This window comes from Galendromus occidentalis, unplaced genomic scaffold, assembly GCF_000255335.2.
Source record: "Galendromus occidentalis unplaced genomic scaffold, Mocc_1.1 scf7180000077469, whole genome shotgun sequence".
Taxonomy (NCBI): domain Eukaryota; kingdom Metazoa; phylum Arthropoda; class Arachnida; order Mesostigmata; family Phytoseiidae; genus Galendromus; species Galendromus occidentalis.
The window spans coordinates 2,454-25,742 of NW_003805457.1; the positions used below are offsets into that span (position 1 = coordinate 2,454).

General features: G+C 51.4%; 5 protein-coding genes across 5 annotated transcripts; 1 reads left to right on the top strand and 4 right to left on the bottom strand.

The window, feature by feature from the left end:
* Positions 1-2,797: 2,797 nt before the first annotated feature.
* LOC100903992 (Bub3 interacting GLEBS and Zinc finger domain protein) lies at positions 2,798-5,738 on the bottom strand. The gene is made up of 6 exons (XM_003744482.2): positions 5,604-5,738; positions 5,359-5,485; positions 5,169-5,282; positions 3,614-3,916; positions 3,409-3,498; positions 2,798-3,301 (listed from the first exon to the last, which is right to left on the bottom strand). Exons 1-6 carry the CDS (start codon positions 5,642-5,644, stop codon positions 3,140-3,142), a joined length of 837 nt encoding a protein of 278 aa, XP_003744530.2. The 5' UTR covers positions 5,645-5,738; the 3' UTR covers positions 2,798-3,139.
* A 607-nt stretch (positions 5,739-6,345) lies between these two features.
* LOC100904138 (FAD-dependent oxidoreductase domain-containing protein 1) lies at positions 6,346-8,384 on the top strand. The gene has a single exon (XM_003744483.2). The coding sequence runs from the start codon at positions 6,500-6,502 to the stop codon at positions 7,937-7,939; it is 1,440 nt and encodes a 479-aa protein (XP_003744531.1). The 5' UTR covers positions 6,346-6,499; the 3' UTR covers positions 7,940-8,384.
* A 514-nt stretch (positions 8,385-8,898) lies between these two features.
* LOC100904280 (serine/threonine-protein phosphatase 2A catalytic subunit alpha isoform-like) lies at positions 8,899-10,009 on the bottom strand. Its single transcript, XM_029111785.1, has 2 exons — positions 9,224-10,009; positions 8,899-9,063 (listed from the first exon to the last, which is right to left on the bottom strand). The coding sequence occupies exons 1-2, from the start codon at positions 10,007-10,009 to the stop codon at positions 8,899-8,901; spliced, it is 951 nt and encodes a 316-aa protein (XP_028967618.1).
* A 1,259-nt stretch (positions 10,010-11,268) lies between these two features.
* LOC100904423 (solute carrier family 2, facilitated glucose transporter member 1) lies at positions 11,269-13,389 on the bottom strand. The gene is made up of 9 exons (XM_029111779.1): positions 13,232-13,389; positions 13,024-13,139; positions 12,870-12,924; positions 12,686-12,790; positions 12,481-12,569; positions 12,278-12,376; positions 11,955-12,167; positions 11,642-11,845; positions 11,269-11,535 (listed from the first exon to the last, which is right to left on the bottom strand). Exons 1-9 carry the CDS (start codon positions 13,341-13,343, stop codon positions 11,269-11,271), a joined length of 1,260 nt encoding a protein of 419 aa, XP_028967612.1. The 5' UTR covers positions 13,344-13,389.
* A 5,288-nt stretch (positions 13,390-18,677) lies between these two features.
* LOC100904567 (CD151 antigen) lies at positions 18,678-20,006 on the bottom strand. Its single transcript, XM_018639978.2, has 7 exons — positions 19,891-20,006; positions 19,671-19,812; positions 19,478-19,552; positions 19,306-19,401; positions 19,081-19,179; positions 18,893-18,973; positions 18,678-18,809 (listed from the first exon to the last, which is right to left on the bottom strand). Exons 1-7 carry the CDS (start codon positions 20,001-20,003, stop codon positions 18,678-18,680), a joined length of 738 nt encoding a protein of 245 aa, XP_018495494.1. The 5' UTR covers positions 20,004-20,006.
* Positions 20,007-23,289: the final 3,283 nt, after the last annotated feature.

Below are 23,289 nucleotides of genomic sequence, written 5' to 3' on the forward strand. Positions count from 1 at the left end.
TCCTATGCCACGTCGGCCAGGATCAGCGGAGCTCCGACATCCGGGGAATTGATTTATGCGAAGGTTCCCACTGTAGAGATGCTGCACTTCGAGGGATGGGAGTCGAACATGGACGGAACTTGCGATCTGACGAGCAGAATTTCCTTTCCTGTCCCGTTCCCTTCGACTGAGAGTCGATGCGTTTTGATTTGAATACACGACAAGCCTCTGGGCATGCTCTTAATCAATCATCTCTCGGCAACCACGACAGAATCTCTCCGAATCGTCGCCATGCCCGCACAACTTGAACGCGCTATCGCTCTGACAATGATTTTTCTCCACTTTCTGGTGGCATAGAAATCGCTCCAGAGCGCGTTGGCTTCATCTGTTCTGGATGCTCGATTAGAAAGCGAGCCCTTCCCTGAGTGGCCCAGTTTCGTCAGAAATTAAAATCATAGGTTTCCGCTCAATTCCGGGCAAGGGAGCCCGCGCATCAAGTTTCGGGGCGAAGATAAGCGGAATTCACTGTAGCATGTAAAGACTATTTCACCGCGAATCGTTCGTCCCGAATTTCTTCCCTTGTTCGGTGCGACCGGCTCCACGACGAAATTGCAGTTGGAAAATCTTCTGCCGTTAGTTGTCTAGCCTCCGACTATGTCCCTGCCTAGTATTATACTCCGCAGCTATTTTGTCGCTCATTAAGCTTGGCTCGAGAATAACCGTGGACGTGGAGCTAAAGATGGAGTTGATCGTGGCGAGATTTTCGAGAGAAGACGAGTGCTCTTGATCTTCTATGCAGAGTTTGCGGCACCTTTCCTTCTAGAAGACCCGCATCTCTCCATGTGCTATTATGGAGCAATGGAAGAGTTCCTTCCTTCCTATCTGTCTATCGGCTCGTGGGACTAATCCCAGCAGAGCGCCAAGCATCAAGGTCGAAATCGTAGATAAATCGCTTACCTCAGAAGCATTGGTATTCCGCTGTCTTGAGTGGGATCTCCTTGATTCACTTCAAACTGCACTTTTCGGCGGGAAGACATCCTAGTCGAGAGTAAGTTAGGTTCGAATGATTAGTGGTCATAGCTTTCGAAATACCTCCAAGGGCTCACCGAGCTCGAATGGCTCAGAATCATCCTCTCCCAGAGTAGCTCGCTCGAATCAAAACTCAGTAAGTGGAGCTTCTAGCCCCCATGCAATAATACGCAGTGCGCAACTGGAATCCGCGGTCAGCATTCCGACCCGATAGCAGGGCTGAGACCACCTCGGAAAGAGCAGCAAGGCTGGGGACGCGACGGATGCCATGTGACCTGTCAGCCTCGTTCAGAGAATGTGATCAGGCCAGAGTCGATGACAAATCGAGTCTGGATCTCATTCGCGAAATCTCGGGATGACGCGGCCGAGATACGCTCCACCGTATCTAGATCTATCAGCCATCTTTCCAGTGATAGCGGATTCCGAGCGAGAAACTGATCCAGAGAGAAACGTAATGCGCGTTTCTGATTCGGATGTCGCCCGGGAGAATTCGCTCGCCTCTAATTTCTTGGGAGGGCGAGTTCTCTCTCGGGGTGATTTCGGAATGGGAACCCTTCACTCGGAGAGTGGATACTTTTCAGAAAGCCGATAATTGCACTCACTGTCGACCGCGACAAGGAATGTGAGTCGAGAGCCGGTCGACATCGAACACTTTGAAAAGAAGATCACTTACGATATCGGATTAGAGGTGCGGTATGTTGAGCGAATTCCGACAAAGCAATAATACCCGAGCAGCCCTAATGGTAAGACTCCACCGTCCAAAGAAACTGGACCCGACAAAGGTCCTCTCTCAGTAGCAGCGGAGGCTCAAGTTCGTATCGGGGAGTGTAGTGATTACCGGACGAAATGAAGCGGCGAACTGATATATCGCCTTACGAAGAATCTTCCACATTGTAGTCCAAAAACCTCTAGAGGAAAATGTGTATCAACAAGCGCTCATGCCCGAAAGATGATCGGGGAGCTAGAACCCAGAGTTGTTCGGGCACCAATCACGCGCGCCGGATTTCCGGAGACATTCCTCTTGCACGGAGACTTCTCGTCTTTCGGAGATTTTTCCAAGAAGCGCTATTCCAGCGGATGCGTCTTCTTCGCGCTTGTTTGTTTGACTTTTTCCTCTCGCTTGCATACTTCTAATCAGTCGCTCTCCGTAAACAGTGGGGGAGGAGTCGATTTTCGAGGAAAGAGGAGATATCTAGCATCGAGTCCGACACTATGCAGAATTTCCCAATCGTGGATCATATCCAGCGAATGCTAATCTCGGTGTCGGGAATTGCTCAATTGCTCTCATTGCCAGAGGGTCACTATTTGTCACCATATCTGTGAGATATCTGCTATTTGCGGTCTGTGGCCAACAGACGACCGCTATCATCGATTGCGCCCTACTCAGTCGTGCCGAATGTGTCTGCTTGTTCGCGTGTCGGGTCCAACGTCTCGAGGTGAGAGGGGGAATCCTCTCAGGGGAGCGGGCTTCCCAGTCTTGATGAAACCCCGCTAGCTGCCTAGCATGCTCACGGGGGCTATCGAAAGGCTCCTTCATTATTTGAATTTCTGAGGCGGAACCTCCGGGATAGGGAAACCGCGCTCAAGAACCATTTCTCCTCTAGTCGAGATGGAGAAAATACTAATTGATCGACAATATTGAGACGGCGCCGGGAGCTCAAGTAAGTTCTCCATTCTCTGGCCCGGAGTGAGAGAGAGAACTCCAATTACGTCGCTCACCCCTCAACCGCCTGGGAGCGAGACTGACATTGGAATGAAGGAAAGGAAAGGCACAGGCTTCGCTCCGATATTTACACTTGGTACTTTATTCTGACTCTTGCGGGAAGACAAACTTTCGCCAGATATCTTACCTTTCTGCGCAAAGCACTTTTATAGAGGAATACGTTTTTTTTTATCGGAAACTCGCAGAAAAACATTTGTGAACTAGAATTTTGCATCAAAGTGGCTCAGGCTCCCCAAAATTACAGCAGCCCCCCATGAAACAATCCCTAATGTTTTTCCTATCCCGTTGTCGTGAATGAATGCTGCGACGGACGGTACATCGACGACCCGACGACATCGCTCCCACGGGAGGTGGATTCGCTTTCGTTCTCAGTCAAAGATCGATCACAACGCCGTCACGTCCAGTGGCCTATTTGACGAGCCATCTTCGATATCTGCTCAGTTTCATTCTGAGTTCTTCGAGCGAAATATCTTGTTCGGGATGAATAATCTTTGTGCCCTCGATGGGAACCACTAAACCTGATGAGGGTCTTGACCAGTGTTTAATGTCTGCAGGTGCCGACAGAGTTACCTGGTGGTGGGGAAAGGTTGATTCACTTCCAGCAACGCTCAGAGATCCCGCATCTTCCAGGAATACTTCCTAGCTTGGTCGAGAGCTCCACGGGAATCTCATCTCACCTTTGGATCCACGTCGTGCATGCTGCGGTTGGCGGGCATCGGTGGAGCCGACACGACTGCCGGGGTGGGTCCTGGTACGGGGATGCCGCTCTGCTCAGAGTAGAAGAAAATTGTGTCAAAGACTTCCCGGCTGTTCGCAGCGATATTATGTTGAGCAGGGAATCTTCAAGGTCTGCACCTCGACGACCTTACGAGTCATACAAACCATTGGTGCGGGCTGCTGGAGGCTTTGCGCCGCGGGGAAAAGTGGTCGTCCACTGGGCGGCATGGGCATCATGTGTGCACCGAACGGGGGCATCGCACCAGCTGGCATGGGCGGCATCATGGGGAACCCTGGGGGCATCCCGTAAGGTGACATGCCGAGGGGCATACCGAACGGAGGCATACCGACCAGCTGGGGGTGATGCTGCGGCATCGGGGCATGACTCATCGGAGGCGGAATAGCGGGAGTCGGTGCTGCTTCGGCGGCGGGGCTCTCCTTGGCCCCATTCGAGTTGCCTGCCTCTCGCTGGAAAGGAGGAATGGAGGTCAGATGATCGCTGTCAACACGAACCACTACTCACCTTGTGTCAGAGCGGGTCGTGCAAACCGTATTTTTAGCTCGGGAACAGGTATGGGGCAACAAATCTGTTCTGGGTATGGGCCGAATAGCCCGATTGAGCGGAGGAACGACTGTCCCAAGGATCTGTCAGTCAAGTATATCGCGAGTCGAGGATTCGGAACCCACAATCAAGAACTCTTCCGACGCCTCCGGCTCGGATCGTAGGTCGGCGATTGCATAGCAAAAAAGCCGCTACGTAGCGACATGGAAAATGTCTCGCAGGGGCAGATGTCGCTTTGGAACAGTCCACTCACCTGTTCGGAATAATTTGAGAATACGAGATGTCCGACGCTGTTCTCGGTGCACACACCAACAGACTATACGTACTGACGGCACATAATACTCACAGTAATAAAAAAAGACAACGACAACAGCAATGGAATACGCAAACCTGCATGGTAAGCATCGAATCTACGAGTTCCGAGAATCGGATACGCGGGGTTGACCTTCGACTCAGATAGTTCAAACCTCGCACCAGTTCTAGAGAGGAAAGTGAAGCCTTAAAGCATATGATTTCGCGGTCGGGGAAAAGAGGATCGAAATAGGTCAGTTCTGCCCGCAGAGGTCTTATCGCTGACGTGGAGGAAAGACCGAAAAACTCGAGATCTACTGGTCGGCGCTCAAGATCCGAACGCAGCACGAGGAGCGTCTACCGTCGGGCCCGCTGGTTTGCTAATGAGTTCTTTTCATGCCGGAACGGAGACTCGTTCAGAAATCTCACTCAGCCAGCAGCATCGACTCCACTGAGCTTAATCGATTCAGATTCTCCAAGTCACCGATTGACTTACCCTCGATACATGGTGCACCAGTCTACTCGCAATAAGTGATCAGGAATTTTCTACATACGAAAAAGACCCTCCTACCTGAACGAAGGACACCTAGGGCCGCAAGCTCCAATGGCACGAGAATCTTCAAGAATTCCATTAAGACTAAGGGAGCGTAGAAATCAACTACGAGAAATTTTCGCTTTGGTCTCTGAGTGCAAGCACAGCTTCCGGTTTGTCTCTCATCGGACTCAAATTGTACTCTGTGCAACTTACTAGACCGCTTTAAGGAGACTGTGCAATACCATAAGTCCGCAGTTGCCTCAGCGCGGAATCCACTGCAAAAAGTTGGGTTGTCCCGCGCCAACAACCTCAGAGGAAACGATTGTACTTACCTGATGTTCTCGTAGATCGTCGGGAGGAATACCTTCCATGCCATAAATTTCGATGTCGACGGAGTTCCGGTTTGGGAGGGCGTTCGGGACATGGTCGAGTGTTTCCTTATGTACCTGGGACGACGGGATTATTCAGAGTCGGTCGGAAATGAAGAGCCGCTGCTCATCCGCGATTTTCAGCAGTCCTCACCTGCATGCAATGGATGGCTAAACCGGGGCCGGTGAAGAGTTTCTTGTGGCAGACGTGACATTTAAAATGTTTAGCCTTCTGGTGCTGGATGAGAATTTTCTCGTCATCGAACTCTCTGTTGCAGTACCTGCAAGCGACGGATGAGGTTGATTGCCGAAGCTACGCCAAGGCGGAGCGCGTCGTACGATAGCAACATTCAAAAACTCAGACCAGATGAGGTCATTCGGCTCGATTGCCTAACTCACCAACACCAGGGTTTGGTCGGCTTCTTCTTCTTGCGACCCATAACGTATCGTGACTAAGCACGAGGCCCAATGAAAATTACGAACGCACAGAACTCTTCTCAACGCGGCTTCACGGACACCCAACACCAACTCAAGCTGTGTGTTTGAGGTTGAGAAAAATGGCGGCGGTCGCTACACAGATCATCACAACAGCAGTCCCAGCGCTGATTGGTGGACTCGTCCGAATCGTCTGCTCCCGGAGCAGTCCCTCGTAAGAGAAAGAGAGAGAAAGGAGGAACCGGAGGCGCCCGCAATATTCGTTCTACACGATTCAATGGTGTTCTTCTGGGACGAACTCGCGTTGCATCGAGTGTCGCGTCGAGAACGCGGAGAGTGGGCTGGACGAATAATGGTTGAGAATTAGTTGTATTGAAAGGAGAGCCACTACGATAAGAGCGGTGGTATATGTTTGGAACGGTCTGCGCCCTCGGGCTTTTCTGGGGTCGTTTCTCTTTCCGCAACCCTCGAGCGATCTGACGGACCCGATCGTGGGTGCCATATCAGCGCTGGGTGTTGCACGTCTGGCCGAGTGAGAGATTTGAATTCGAAATTCGTCTTTGAATCTAAGTCTGACTGATGGAATACTTCCATCGAGGATCACGCGGTCTCGATGGTGCTCGATGGTCGAGCTCTCGATGGTCCGCTCGTTTGTCTTCTCCTCGCGCATGCTGAATGTTTGCATCATATGGGCGCCGCCGCAAAGTTGAATAGATAAGGATTGGGAGGACGTAGATCCTTTTGCCCTTGATAACACGAATCATGATTCGGTGACCCTTTCTTCGGAGTGCAACAGTTAGCTGACCGCGGACGATTCGACGAGACACAGTGGCCGTCCTGCCGGCGATTCGTTCTCCGTGATGATCGCCTCGGTCCGCGCGTTTCGTCGCGGACCCCTCCTGGGGCTCGGCGGAAAGCGGACATTGGCAAATGATCGCAAAATTCCGAAAGTACCGAGGTATGCCGACCAAGTCAAGTCGCTCAAGTGCTCGGATTACGAAAGTCTCAAAGTAGCTTCGGAAGTCCGCAAGGCGCGAGGCGACATACCACTCGAGACCGATGTTCTCATCATTGGCGGAGGTGTGATCGGATCCAGTATTGCGTACTGGATGATGAAGCTTGTGGAGAAAGGACTCAACATTGTGATTCTGGAAAAGGACCCCACCTATCACAGATGTGCGACGACTCGTTCCGCCGGCGGAATACGGCAACAGTTTTCACTGCCGGAAAACATTCAGTTATCGATGTTCGGTGCCCAGTTCCTTAGTGACTACAAACATTATCTCGGGGACGATGCCCCGGACATACACTTCAATCCGGAGGGCTATATGTTCTTGGCAAACACCGACTCAGGTGCACAACAGATGGAAGAGAACTTCAAAGTCCAGAAACAGATGGGGGCGAGAGTTCGTTTGTACTCGAAAGAGATGTTGAATCAGCAGTTCCCCTTCCTGAACGTAGAAGATGTAAAACTCGCGTCCTACGGGCTGCAGAACGAGGGCTGGTTCGATGCGTGGTCTCTTCTGCAAGGGCTGAAAGAGTGGAACCTTCGACATCAGATTTCATACGTTCATGGCGAGTTGGTAGACTTTCGCTTCGTAGAAGAGATCCTGGGCGAATACTCTACGCGACGCAGAACGAACGAAGCTATCATTCGTCTTCCCAACGGCTTCCTCTTGGATATGACGTTTTCCGAAGCTGTTGTGTGCGCTGGAGCGGATTCAGGCCACGTCGGCCGGATACTTGGGTGCGGAGAAGGGGAAGAGATACTCAGTGTTCCGGCTCCGGTCGAACCGCGCAAGCGCGGCGTCTACAGTTTCCACGCTCCGGACGCACCGATCGTAGGCTTCCCATTCCTGATCGATCCGAGCAATACCTATGTGCGGAGAGAAGGTCTCGGAGGGCATTTCATCTGCGGCAAGAGCCCTAACAAAGAAGACGACAATGGCGAGGACATCGATCTAGAATCGGTCGACGAAAGCTGGTTCTATGAAGTCATATGGCCAGCTCTGGCGAAAAGAGTTCCTGCCTTCGAGAACATCAAACTCAAGCACTCTTGGTGTGGATGCTATGACTACAACTACTTTGACGAAAACGCAATCATAGGAAAGCACCCGTATTTCAAGAATATCAGTTTTTGTACGGGTTTCTCGGGCCATGGTCTCCAAATGGCACCGGGAGCCGGAAGAGCGGTGTGTGAGCTGATCCTTGAAGGAGGATACCAGACCATCGATCTGACACGATTTGGCTTCGAAAGAATCCTTATGGGCGAGCCTCTGAAAGAGCGACACATAGTGTAATTTTCCCGATTTTGCTTCGATTGCATGGGTTGAGAATAGGAATCTTGGACGGAAGATGTCATTGAGCTCAAATAGGACCGCCCAGTAGTGATGGATGGTGTATCGTACCCCTTGAATGGTGAATAAATGTTTCGTTAAAGAATCTCGTTCCGCGTTCGAGTTAGTTTCAAGTTAGTCTCATCGACTTCGTTTCCAGTGGAGAATCGGGTCCATAAGACTGTTTTGTCCGTAGTCTCCCCCTCTCTGGCCCGCGACCTCTGCGGGACAGTCTGTTTGCACCCAGAGACTAGCAGGTAATCAGATATCGTATCCTTTCCATATGCCATGCGTATAATCCTCTGCGAATGCGCTCCCGCTCTCGCAAAACTCGTCACAAGCTTCGGATTTATTCATTGTTATGTGAGGGTATATAAGAGAGCACGATTCAGTAGAATAAACAATTGGAGATAACGAAGAGTCTTTACTGGCGCAGTCGATTTGGAGAATGGCTGGGTCACCGTCCGGATCTATGCCTACAGATCTGTGAGTCACGCAGATTCATTCATGGAGAGTTGTTGGAGAACCTCATAATTCAAGGATCCCGTCTCTGTCCGAGACGAGGCACTGCTCAAAGCTGCGTGTCGCTCAGTCTGGCACCGTAGAAATTGAGTGCTGGTGTAGGACGTCAAGAAAATCGGAGGACGGAATGACCTTACACTACAGTCCGGGTGGGGTCCCCCTTCGAGAATCTTTGCCCCGTTGGATTGAAGTTTTCCAAGAAGTGTCCGAATGATTCCCATTTTACGCTCAATCCCAGGAGGGATTGGATCAAAAGTCCGGGGGTGTGAGGGTATATAAGAGAGCACGATTCAGTAGAATAAACAATTGGAGATAACGAAGAGTCTTTACTTGTTACATTGTAATATGCTATAAACTCAACGCACAAAATTCCAGTTTTATGTCCGAGAAGAACAACGCCGCTAGGTGAAATAATCCATCTTCATCTTTGGTGGGAGCTGGTCAGCTTTCCGGGGAGCAGCCTCGAATTGGATGCAGCCCCGGTGCAGGTTATCGTCCACTTCCATGATAGCGGCGAGGTTACCGGATCTGTACGTGTAGTTGGGCGCAGAGAACACAGTGACTACCTGATGGACACGTACACGAGAGAAATGAAGCTGTGTATACGCATCGATTGACCACCGTAACGATTCTGGTCCCGAAGGAACTAAAACTCGCATCTTTGGAGCTCATCCTCTGAGCTATTCCCCGACGCATCATTATTTAATTTGATCTCATTCAACAAACCTTATCGTTATGTGTGGGTTTGAAGCCCTCCATGACCAGCTGATGGGCTCTGGAAATCAAAGTGAGGTTGTTTCTCCGACAGAATTTCTCGCTTTCGTCTTGACCGAAAATGTAACCTGCTCCCCGTGGGGACACACTGAAGCCCGGTCTATCCTCGGGGTCCGACCATAGGAGATCGCATACCGGGCCCTCGGTCGGCACTTCAATATTCCTAGTCAGTGTTCTTATGTCGTCCAGCGTCTTCAAGCTGGGCGAGAGTCCGCCATGCATGCAGATAATGGTGTTGCTGATCAAGCCGGTGACCGGCAAGAAGTCGAATAGATCCGTGAAGGCTTTCCAAACGTTCGCATTCCCGTACTTCCGGAGGCACTCATCGTAGAACCCGTAGATCTGAGTCACCTGCCGGCTCTCGTGGTTCCCGCGAAGCAGGTGGACCTTGTCCTTGTAGCGTACTTTTAACGCAACGAGCAACGATACTACTTCTACCGAGTAGAGTCCTCGGTCCACGTAGTCGCCCATGAAGAGATACGAGCAATCTGGAGGCCTGCCACCGATTCGGAAGAGCTCGAGCAAATCATAGAACTGGCCGTGAATGTCGCCGCAAACCGTAATTGGACAAGCGACTGCATGGATGTTGTTCTCTTTGCTGAGGATCTCTTTTGCTTTTTTCGTCAAGAGCTTGACTTCTTTTTCCGCGAGCGGTTTCCGTTCGAACAGCTGTTCGATCCATCCGTCGAGATCGGACGTCGTAATGCGGAACGCTCGCCTCGTAGATGCCCGCTTCATCAAACCAATTACTTCGTTGCTGTCAGTGGGGGACTATGAGTCCGGGAATGAGACTCGGTCAACAACTGACGAATACATCAGATGACAGGCATAGCTGCCTGGCCTGGGGAGGCAACGGCGTGCAGCCAGCCAGCCAGCGAATTTCGCCGCCCCCGCGAATGCCTCTTGTTTCGAGCCGGGAGTCAGATCATGATCAGTTCTAGAAGTTACAACAATTTCTCTCTCACAATCATCGTTCAACGCTTTTATTGTATCTCCTCATCTTATTGACCATTTGATCGAGTTCTAACCCCGAGCGCATTCCCCCGCGGTCCCACGCTTTTGATTGTCGGCTCCGCTCCACCACAGTTGGTAAGATTTCTATCTTTCTTATACAGGGGCGTACAAATGTTTTTCATGGGGAACTCTGCTCGGACTCCGGAGTCGGCGGACGGGCTGAAGGTTGTGAATGATTTTGCCTCTTCTTGGGGCACATCGTTGATCGTGAATGACAACCCTGAATTTCCCTTGCTTTCCCCGTGGCCGCTTTTGACCACGCCGCGCCGGTGCAGAGCAACGCAGAGCCCGCCTTGGGACTAGCAATGACCACAGAAGCTTCATGGAGAGCTCTGCCGCCGCGACGATGAGCAGGATATTGACGAGATATATAACGAGATCTCCGGTTGGGAGGCTCAGACCTAGCGTCGGCTCCGTTACCGGTCCGGGGCTCGCCCGCTCCGGGAAAAACCATGCCACAAAATTTGAGATTAATTGTTGAACCGAAATGGGAGTTGTGGGAGAGCTTCGCGAACACCGCGATTCAGACTCCAGGTTCCCACCCCCTGTACTTACCAAGATCCTACGCCCTATTCGTATGGCTAACAACATCGACGAGGAATTCGACTCAATTCCTCCTAGATGGCCTTATCATGAGAAGTCATAATTTCGAGCCATAAGTCTTGCGAGACCGCGAATCGGCTCTTGCAACCGTGATTATCCACTAGAGAAGAACGATCAAGAAGATATTGTGAGAGAAGATCTCCTATGACGCCAAGGAGGTTCCCGAAGCGGCGGCGCCGGCGCCTCGCTGGGATCGAGGCCGTCAATCGTCTCCATTGTTTCCGTCAGTTCTCACTCTGTCACGAAGTTTTCTTATCGGGATGATTCGTCGGCAACACATTCTCACTTCCGCCTTTTAGGGGAGCGATCGAAAGCATAGCTCCAGAATGAAAGTTCGTCTCCCGAGTTGCCGCGACCGATCACTTAAGTGCACAGATTTTTCACAATTCCACATGATGGACGTCGCATGCGTCAATTACAACGAAGCCGCGGCAGTCGCACTTGTCTTCAACGTTGGTAGTGCATCTGATCGATACCGGTAGAGCGAAGTCTTTTCGCTTGGTTGTCACTAATTCCACTCCAGAGAAGTAAGCGGTGATCTCCTCTATGGTACGGCCCTTGGTCTCGGGGAGTTTTCTGTAGATGTAGATGTAGAAGACCGTCAAGAGAACGGTGAACACGAGGAATGAGTTGTGAGACAGGAATCCCTGAACAAACATCGAGCATTAGCGAGGACTGTTTCGTCTTCGGTCACGAAAATCATCGGCATCGGCCTCAGCTTGATTCAAGAGCGAATCGTAGGGAGAATTATACCATCAGTATCGGGAATGCCATGCCGATTCCCGCATTGCACAGCCAATTCGTTGCAACGCAGAGACTGCTCGCGATGGGCTGGGCCGCAGGAGGGAGCAGTTCCGTCACTAGGAACCACGGAATGGAGCCTGGCCCGATCGCGAACATGATCACGAAGGCCATAACGCCCCCAACAGCCGTCCACGACATCATCGAGTGAAGCTCCTGAAATCATTATGTGAGCGTTCCGGGGTATAACGATAATTTCTCCGCGTCCTACCCAGGTTGTGTAGTAGCGCGTCGATATCTTGTGAATTCTATATCACCTACTCACCAAGAGTCCCAGCGAGAGTGCGAGAATAACCGTGCAAATCATCATTCCCATGAAGCCCGTCAACAGAAGTGTTCTCCGTCCCGCTTTTTCAATGATCACCATCGAGTATGCCGTGCACAGGACATTCACCACGGACATGCCGACAGTTGCGGCAGTCGCAGCATCCTGATTGAATCCTGCGGCGCCGAAAATGCTCGTCGAGTAGAACATCACCTGCAGTGGAGATTCTTTATTGATGTTCGTTATAAGATTCGGGAAGCTCCAGAAGGAGCCCGAAGTGCTCGGCCGCCTCTGGGCGTTGCGTCGTGAAGTGAAAAACTCACGGCATTGATGCCGGAAAGTTGCTGGCCGATCACAACCATCACGGAGATTGTGAATGCTTTCTTCAGAACTGGCTCACGCAGTAAGTTCGATAGGCCCACCTGGGAGGAGAATGATCTAGCGTTGAAGCCCCGATTTCTATCTGCATATCTTTTCGAATATTTCCGTTAGGCCGGTAGACATTCATAAAGCAGAGTCAGCGTACCGGAGGTAGTCCACGGGTGACTTCTGCTTCCGAACTAATCTGCTTGAGTTCTATTTCGATATTCTTCGTCCCCCGGAGGCGGATCAGGGCTGTCAAAAATGAAGGGGTTAGAAGTCTGCCGTCCATCCCAACACGTTCCAGCGTTCCCGGAGTCCAGTGCCGGGCAATCGCGATCGAATGTGCGAGGGGGGCTGGGAGTTCTAACCGTTTCGAGCATCCTGCTCCGATCCTTTGCTCAGGAGAAACTTCGGGGACTCCGGGCACCATGGCAGGAGGATAAACATCAGAGTAGGACTGAGGATTATCCCACCTGGAAAGATTATTTCATTCTTTCTGTCTCCAGCTCGCTCCGGAATCGTGATGCTTGAGGGCGCAGTTCATTCACTCACCCAAGAGGAGCGGCCAGCAGTCATCGCCGCCCAAGACTCGGGGTAAACCAAACACCTGCCGAAAGGGAAAGAACATATCGTATCGATTCGGGGATCTTTAGTTTTGGTAGCCGGGAATTCTGAAGCCCCTCAGACTCCGGAGCTCTCCGCTTACTTGCGATAATAAAATCGAGATCACCACGGTGAGCTGATACACGCTGCCAATGGCTCCTCGCCACTGGTGCGGCGAGAGTTCGGCAAAGTAGAGAGGCGCGATTCCTCCCGCGATTCCTGCGGGCGGTAGAATCGGGTAAGAAGGTATTTTTCAGCAGCACGGATCCTACCGCTGCGATGAATTACCAAAGAACAAGACTGGACCTCACCGGCGTGAACTCCGACCAGTGCTCGGCCGATTATCAGGAGCTCGTATCTCCCAAAGAATCTCGCGAACCCCATGCAGAAGCTTCCCAAGATCACGAAGGTTGCATCGAACATCAGGCCGCCTTTCCGACCCAGAGTGTGCGTTATAGGAGACACCAACAACGCTCCAAAGAAACCACCGACACAGAGAGCGGACACCTGAATCATTGATCTGAAGTGAGCAAAATAGAAGCGAGCCTCCGGACGGAATTTCCGAGCCGAGTGAAGTCTTAGGAAACCCGCAGACGCGATAGTATTCCTGTGCAGTGGATTTCAATCTGAATCGGACACTCGTAACGCTCGAGGAGGAATAATCGAGATTACTAATCAGAATCCGAGACTTTTTTTCGTTGAACCCAGGGTGGGTGGCCATGAGGATGAGGACTGGAGGAGCCGCTTCGGAATTTCGTAAAATGACCGAATGCTCCTGTGACGAGTCATATAGGTAGGTATATCCTCCGAGAGGCTCCATGGGTCCGATCCGCGCACCTCCGCGGGGAACCGCGAGGTAAAAAAAAAGTATTCTGAATAAAAAATGATATTTCACGAACCATGAGTGCGAAAGTGCTGGTGAGCATGGCTTCCGTGGGCGACGCTCCGCTCTGATTGGTGATGCTGTCCCGTAAAAATCTCCGCAAGGCCTACAAAACAGAGAGGTTCGTATAGTAATTGCCCCCGAAAGAATCATACGGTTTTGGCGGCATCCGATTCCGGACGAATTGGTCCAGGGCCGAAGTGATGACGCGTCGAAACGCATCATGAGGCCTGGCCCAGTCCAAAGAGATCGGGTCAAAATGTGAATTCTTTAGTGAACGGGAAGGATACGCGTTCCGGGATTCGATGGCATTTCTCTCGTACCTGCTCCGTGGGATTCGTGACCCCGATGTTCCAGCCATGGCAGAAAGCTGATCCTGCCGCGACGGCGACCACAGTTATCGCGAAGGTTAATGTTAAACGAGGCTGTGGAAATGAATATGTCAGAGCGGTTGTTTAATCGTTGGGAGCACGATCCCAGCCGCGCTCATCACATGACTCATGGATTCTCGGATCCTTCTGATCTCGAACACGTCTGACTGAGGGAATTGTCCGGTCGAATCATCTAGTGAAGGTAGTACATTCTTCCCGTCTTCCTGTTTGGTCAGCATCGGGTCGGTCGCTTTCGAAACTGTTACGACAAAACAGATAATTGGTAGCCTTGAGATTCTGTTCTTTGGCGCCAGGTGGTCGTTAGTAACCCGAGAATAGCAAGTGAAAGCAAAGGATATCCTCGGACTTTCACGATCGGCGCGACGGCAGGAGAAAAGGGTCAAGTTCACGAGGACTCCGACTCGCAAGCGCCACAGCAAGGCAGCCTGGCAACTATTGTTTTCCAATCATGGGGCGATCCTCCGTACCTTCGCCCAGAGAACTGCGCATTACCATAATAGAGTACGCCATTTCTCCTTGATGCCTTAACGTCGAGGTTGGGTCATACCAAATAACAGAATAATTCTTCAGAGGAACGATGAGGAGATTCCCCGAAGGACGGTGAGGAGACTCCCCGTGGCAGGCAATGCCCATTTAATCCTCCATTTCCGCGTGCTCTCGCACTCTTCCGCGAATTCCTCATGAAACGGAGTCGCAGGAGTCAACGACGTGACTGCCTTCTGATTTCCCGACGAAATAACGGATGAGCAGCTTGGCCGAAGAGACTCTGCATGACGACCCCAAGAGGACGAAGCTCCGGACCAATAATCCTCCATCCTTCGGTGGGCTCCTCATGCGGACATGCGATCTCGGGAAATATTCGTGAGGGCAGATTTGTCGCAATAGCTTCTAGTCGGACCCGTCAGCTTTTCCGGGGGAGCTTCCCTGTGAATGCCCCACGGCAGATCGATGAGCCCATTGAAGCCGGATGCCCTTCCGAATCAATCATCTGCGCGGGAATTCGATTCCGAGCAGAGTATTTTGGAGAACGTGAGGACGATCCATGGTCTGGCTCAGGGCTGGCAGCTGCGGCGACCGGCTGAGCATATCTATCCAGCTGACACTTTCGGGCAATCCTTATAGAATCCGAAATCAGACGAAACCCACCTTGTCTTGCTCCATCACGGATCGGCGGAGAATAGCACCACTATGCTGTCAAAGCTCGAGAAACACGCGTTTTCCGTAGGCACTTTGATGCGAGAGATGCTTGATTCTTCTTTCTCATTCAGTTGTCTCATGCTTGCTCTCAACCCAAGTCGTTATCGGGGAGCAGAGAGCACTTTTAGAAGTACCCTTCAATTGTTTAGAACCGTGCAGCTCCCTCCTAGACACTCAGCTTATTCACACACTGAAACTGAGCTATTCATGCACCTATCGATAGTCCGGTCGGATTCTCCTGATGCTCGCGAACTCATGCGTCCGAAGTCATCACGTAAGAGATACGGAGCGCTATGTTGCATGATATGATTCGGAGCCGAAATTTGGCAATGTGTCCAGTCTCGACTGCATCCACTTGCTGTTGTGGAGTCGCGAGCTGCGATTCCCAACTCGCGCGGTGTTATCCAGTCTTCGAAGACCAGTGAGATCTGCTCCGTGAAGACCCAGAAGGGGACTCTCCCGGCCGAGGTGAGTAAATCGTCGAGAATTTCCCCGCTATCGCACACTCGCCTGCTCGACGACCCAAGTCATCAGTCAGCCTTTTCGCTTGGAGTTGATACCCGGCCCTGATTTCTATACGTGGGAGTCCATCACGGATCGACCAGAAGCGGTCTCAGGAAATCCACTCCCGCTGTAGGATCGCTCGAAGCTCAATTTTTGGGTTCCCGCGCGAAGGAGCTTCGTCCGTAGCCGCGTCGATGGAGCGGAAAGCCGCTGAGAACTCCGCTGGGCTGCTCTCCTGAGTGACCGCTGTGCTTCAAGGGGTCAACTCCAACATTCGGGTGATTCATCACCATTTGTCCTGATTCGATAATGGACTCATACACGGAGCCCGGATGAGATTTCCAGTGGGTATCCTCCGAATCCCTCGATCCGGATGCCGTATTTTACCCAGCTGGAGGGCAGGCCCCTCGAATTAACCAACCTCCGCATTCCTCCGATTGGAGCTTGCCCCACAATCTATTCAATTGGATTGGGAAACACCGGACTTGTTTCGAGCTCAGTCGAGTTATGTCGGAGGAGAAGGACGAGTTATATCATCATTGTCCATCTCGTCATGTGCGATCGGTACAGCACGTTTCCATCCAGATTGTGGAACGCCCCTCGGAGGAGCTCCTCAATTTTTCAATGCCCGCAGGAGGTGCCTCTAGAAAGCTTCTTGAGTACAAGATACACGTATCCGGAAACCATTCGTATCGTCGTTTGCCGGGGTCTGCTCTATAGTCTGCTCTTTCTTCCTCGCTGTTGGGACTTCCTCTCACGAAGGAGGGAAGGAGTGAGGGTCGAAGAAAAAAATTCACTCGATGGCCGACCCTGTTCCGATTGCCTTTTCAAGGGCTGACCTCGGAACTTTCCCCGCAGAAAGCTGAATGGTCGGTTCGTCGCATGGAATCTGCCTGCCGGGAGCGGCTTAGTGAGCCTTCGTGAACGGCGCGGCGCTCGAATCCGAATGAATAGGATACCCGCAACGTTGTTTGTGATTGTTTTCCCGGCGTTTCGCTCCTTTTCTCGGGGAGGATCCTCCGGAAGCGAGGGATTCCTAGGCTCATGGGGACGTCGGCGTCGTGGCGGAGAGTTGGTCTGGAGTACTTTGCGAGTCTCGACGAATTCACCTTGACGGTCCCGAATACAGATTGTTTTCCGAGCCGGCAAAACTCCTGAATTAAGGTAGTCCTCGAGCTTCGGGATATATTCGGGTAACTGGGTAGATGAAGTTAGATTCCGATGGAAGGTGTTGCATCCGGAACTTCGAATAATTGACGATTCCTCTCTCACCTCAGGCTTCTTTTGGAGCACCAGGTTACTCAACTTTCTCCTGAGGTACACGGAATGCCCTCCTGAACGAATGCACGTCCGCCGTGTCTTTCGCCCTCCCGGAGCACACGAAGACCGCATGACTTGCGATTAATCGTGGCTGGAGCAAGATCCACATGATGCGGCCATGCCCCACGCTTCATGCGACGATTGATTAAATCTGGATGCGCAGCGGCAGGAAGATGATGAGCATGGCGCTTGATCGACCTTGGAGGCTCTCGTTAATCTCGGCCACCTTTGGAACTTAATCGCTAGAACAAGTATCCCATTTTGGACGGTATCTCCCGCACGGTAGCCCAACCTTAGCGTAGGACGATTTTTCTCCCTGAAAAAAATGAGAGAACAAGAATCCTCGATGCATGAGTCAAATTGTCCGGGACACTTCGATGTCTACAGACGAGGGTGATGGGAGGGGTATCTTTCAAGCGTGTAGCGTTCCGCCGGCGTTCCGCAGCGGTAATGTGCTCATTTGACGTGTGTATCAAGAGCAAGATCGCGGAGAAGGCCTTGAATTGTGATTGAGCTCCCCCGCCCACGGAAGCTTCGATTTTCGATCCCCGAGACCTTGATGCGAGTATAGAAATACAAGGGTTCGTGACGCTCGTCAGCTCACCCGAAAACAGCGAAAACAGAGCCCGACGCCGTTTTTGCATCAGCTGGACGACTGGCCTATGAGTGAATAATCCCAGGTATGACCCTTCATGCTCGAGATATCCATCGGTTAATGAGTATATAATATTCCGGCTTGAGTTCTGATAGGAATAAAGGTCTCGATAAGGTGTCAGATGGTTGTAGACTCTTTTATTTTTGTCCTCCATAGTCCGGACTGCGGCCCCATAACATCCACCTCATCCGACCCCATAACTACCGCGACGCTGAGACTCCCGCTCGATTTTCTGCGGACCGAGCGATACAAAGACTCATACTCTTCAAAGGTTTCTGGACCGGGATACATCGACCGCTCGTACGATAGAAAAAATTCGCCCACAACTTCTAGGATGGACGCAACAGACTACTTGACACCATATCACACCGTGCACTCATTCGACGAAGCTTCCATCATGAGAAGGGCCGGGGACCTGAGTAGACTGTGTAGTCCGTTACAGATCGAGATTTGAGTCGCCTGTAATGAAGTAGCATTGGGCTGCGACTGAAAACATGAATCGCCAGTCACCCATTGCGACTTTTCATTTGTGAGGGATGTGAAGGATTTGTTCTCTCATTTCCGGTGAGCCGCAACCGAGTGCATGAATTAGATGATAGACCCCAGACCAGGAACAACGCAATTCCATCCGAGATATTATTCCCAGGGCGCGGGTGCTCCGACAGAATTCTCCCGCTAGAGAGGTAGAGCTCACTTTATACGATGCTTCTGGGCCCCGGTGGGAACACCACGCACAGTTTTCGTACCGAAAGAATTTCTTCGACGCGCTCGATCACCTTATTCATGGCGGCAGGTCTTCGAGTCGATCAGAAAATAATGACGATGAGTATGCACGACAAAATCATGCCGATGAGCAGGACGCATGCGATCCCTATCCCAAGACCGCCGATGACCTCGGCATGGCTCTTCATGAAGTCTCGCATTTTGGTATAACAATTCTACAAAACAAGAAATAAATAATTGAGAGTCGTTCGCAGTCGCTCCTTCCATGGACTATAGTCTCTCGGCTCCGCTCGCTTACATCCATGTAGGTGTCGCGTTCTGTTGGTCGTTCGCGGCATCCACCGAGCCATTCCTTTCTCATGCAACAGGAATCCGGGACCTGAATTCGAAGTGGAAGGGATGGACCAGAATCACGGGTAATAAAGTTTCTACCGAATTCGTCCGCACCGTTCCCCCATGGTTCCGATCACCGCTCGTGGGACTAACCTGGACGAAGAGATTGAAGTTGGGGTTTTGGAACCAAATTCGCATCGGGGGATCAGTTGATGGAGTTGGCCCCCGAACTTGCATGCCGCAACACCGGAACTGGAATCGAGAAAATAAATGATCGATGAAGGAAGAGGAATGTCTCTTTTTCCACCCTCCCCTTAAATCAGGTATCGACGGAGGGAATCGTAGGAGCGAGACCTCTCGTGCAACTTCCCAGCTCACCGCCTGCTGTACGCTGTCCCATGTTCGAGTCACCGCCGAATCATTCTTGTACTTGGGTATGGAGGAGATCATCTCGGCGTACATCCGATCGTCAACCTGTAATGACGGGAAAAATAAGCGTCGGATCGTCGGAGAGGTCTACCCCCGAACTGGCCGTTGATCAGAATCCAACCTCGTTCCTGAAGACGTATCCTAGAATGCCTCCGACCATCATGACGACGAAGAGGACGAGAAGAATCGCGAAAAACTGGAATTTCATGGGGAACACTTTGATCCCGTGATGCGAATCATCGATCCGGCCAAGGAATCGTCATCTTCATATGGAATGCCTAGAGACCCTCGAGAGAGCGGAGAATGTTTCTCACCGCCATGAGTAAGCAGCGCAGTTCCTTCCACGCACCGAAACATCCCAAGAAAGCTACAAATGTCGTCACGAGCCCTGTACATATCATGATGGCCGCTGACGACACGTATAGATTCGATCCTAATAATCGCTCCATGAAGCTTCTGCAATTATAATGAATTCGTGGCCAATCTGTTCCATCAACGTATTGTTGCGGCGGCTCCCTAGAAGTCGAGTCTTACCTGTCAGCCAGGGTCCACACGCCAACGCCGAAAACCACGACGCCACCTAGCATGATGATAAGATTTGCCACAAAAAGTGCATATTTCACAACTGCTCCACATCCCTGAACCATCGGGCGATCTGCGAAAAACGAACTCCCTCGCTAGAACAGCTATATTCCAGGATAGCGAAGTCTCGCTGCGGTCACTCAATGTGTTCGAGATTCACCGTTGCGGGGTGCTGGCTAGGAGTTCCGCGAAGATCCGCTAGAACGGACGTTCCAAAAAGTTCTTCTTACGACCTTTACAATTCCCGGATGTGGGCCAAGTGAATTCGCTCCGCCACGAACCTCAGGCGGGTGTGATTGAACGTGGCACGCTCCCCCGGCCTCTTCCACCGGAATATACGCTCTAAAGCTCAGGCCGAGTCAATGCGCCGCTCCCCTGAGCCTTGACATCTTTCAAAAGTTTTCAGAGGAGGAATTCCACCAAGCGAACCCACGATGAGGAGTTTCTCGATAGAAGCCGCTTCTTTGGCGATGGGACGAGCGTGGCTGACGCTGACCATGAAAGCCGGTGGTCGCGTGTCAGCTTGGATATCAATATAATAATAACCAAGTCACAAACGCACAGTTGGGCATTTCGGATTCGGGGGTTTCCGATCAAGCCGGAATCTTGATATCTAGGAGTCGAGCTGCGAGATGGTGAGAGCTCTGTGATCCCGTCATTCAACACGAAACGTATGGCGTGACCCGCTGGAGCCCGTTGCGGACCGGAAGCGTCGAAGGGCGCCGTTGGAGCCCGGTGCGTCAGAGAACGCGCATGCAAAACAATGCGGTATGTAGGTTGGATCATTTCCACTAGGGTGGCCGAGTTTCTCTCGATACGTTCCCGCATTCAGCCCTCCAACAAAGGCAGGACTTTGAGAGATGAGGAGGACGATTCCCCCAATTGCCTTTCAGGGACCAGGGGGACGGTTTCATGAGATGCGATCGAAGCCGGGGCGCACGACTGCGAGCACGATAACATCTTTGCAGATCTGCCTCGGTTCGAACAGACGCATCAAACATCGGGCTTACTTATACACGTGCATGAATCATTCATCGTGGAGATGCATTGAGATCGATGAGCCCGTAGAGAACTCTGTCCCCTCGACATTCCTCTAGCGGTTTCGCGAGTACTCCCTCGAATGTTCTGTTGGTCTTATTTCTCAGTTTGTTCACTTACGTAATGGTCGAATGCCATCGATGCCACTCATCGTAATCGATCGACTCACCTCCTCCTTTGCCTTCGACTCCTACTTTAGCCATTGGGACGGCGACGCAAGCTTCCTGTAAAAATTTCACTATGAAACAAAACTTCGTCTCCAGAAACTTCCAGCATCGATAGTTTCGCGCGGTCGGTCGCTCTTCTGCGACTACTCAGCGTAATAGAGTGATGGGGGCTTAATTCCGGTTCGCCGTGCTTCTTGTGACAACCGCACACGATAATTTCCGTTCCCCGCGCACGTGGGGTCCTCGGTGAACGCGCGCGACCTAGGTTGGAATTCCTCGAGAATTCTGGCGAGGGCTCATCGCAGAGGAATGGCTTCTTTTACTGATTCGACGAGATTCTCTCGTGACTCACAAGTTGTACACATGCGAAATCCTCTCCGTGAATTTCGGGTACCCAATGCTCGCGCTACTCTGCGCATAGCACCTGAGTCGTCTTGAGGAAGGCCGAGAGTCTTGACATCCAAACTAGGCCCGTGAGGGCAGCCCAGCCGTTCCGACCGCACTCCGCTGAGAGAGAGGGCAGCAACGATTCCTTAGTCAGATTCGCAGGAGACGGTAGTTTCCGGTGCGTGAAATCTAGATCGATATATGTATATGCTGCATACGAGGTGTTAGGAGGTCAAGACCTCGTTCTACAAAGCAGCCTGACTCACATAATTGATTGTGAAGGACGAAATTCGTGGATTCGCCCCCAAGGAACTCGACTCTTCCAGGAGTGTTCCATCATCAGGAGAGGGAAACATATCTGAGAGGAAGCGAATTTTTGTCTGCGAGAGCTCTCCTAAGGTCCGGAGGACTTCCAACTCCTGGAATCGGACCGCATCGGAGTTCAACCCCGAGAACCACCGGCAGTGGCGTCCGCAGGTGTAATCTCTATCGCAATCTTAAGCGGTAGCCCGTCGGGAGCGCTACCATCTTAATTCCCCATTGGGATTTTCCTGCGGACGTCACGGACCACCGGACTGAATTCGGGGTGAGATTCGGAATCTATTGGGTAGTGCTCCCTCTCTTTCCCACCCTGCCCATCCCTTTATACTAGGTTGACCAGGACATTTTGTCCATAGTATTTCCAGGGTCCGATACCCGCTCTGTTCCGACGCCGCACAGTGGCGCCAAATCACATTTTAGGTGGACAAAATTATTTTCCGGATTTCGGTCTCCAGTGATAGCCCAAAATATTCACCGAAGTCTGGAAGCCAGAAAGCCATGGGTCTTTCAGTATATACCGCTATTACGAGAGAGCGCGGAGCTGTCAAAGTCAAGATTTAATTGGAGGTGCTATATGATATTTCTTCCTCCCATTAATAAAGCTCGGAAATTAATACTTTCATACACTTCCGAGGCGGCTCAATGAATTCTCCCAAAACGCCTCCGGTCCGGATCTCGCGTTTGGGACCGGTTTAGATCCCGTCAGCTGGTTCCGCACCTGCCGAGCCGAGGAATCATAGAACATCTCCAAGCCCCGAAATTCACCAAAATTGGTGACTCTTGTAAAGTACTTCCCACCCTTCCCCGCCCGGATATTGACTCATTGGGGAACATATCAGACCTTGAACTATCTCGGGGGAAAAAAAATGTCGCCCGGTTTTTCCTGGTTTTCGTAGAAAAATTTATCGAACTTGACATCAGAAATTTTGAATACGTAGGTTCTGATTCAACCTGTTTTCTGTTAAAAGAGGATGAGGCCCCCACGAGAATTCAAGTGTAACTTCCGCGATTACTGACCTCGACAAGAGCTTGATAACCAGATTCCGTGTTATTCTCCGGACTCTCTGTTCGAAATTCGGACTGAATATTGTGAATATCATATATATATATCATGTATAGATGAATATCGAGATATTCGTGCAAGAGACGAAGCAAGTTCTGCAAGAGCTGTATCCGTGGCACCCAGCGACGCCGACTGTTCATAAAATCCTAGACCACAGGTTATCAAATACTCTCCCCTCCCGGTCGGCATCATGACAGAGGAAGCTCAAGAAGCACGGAATCGGCGCTATAGATTGGGAAATACCGGAAAAAATTCCCGAGAAAATACTAATTTTGATCTCTTGAGCATGTTGCTCATTCCCTCGGATACCTTGATAGTGAGTTCTCGACCCCCTCCAAAAAAGGGGCCCAAAGAAATCGATCCACAGGTAGACGC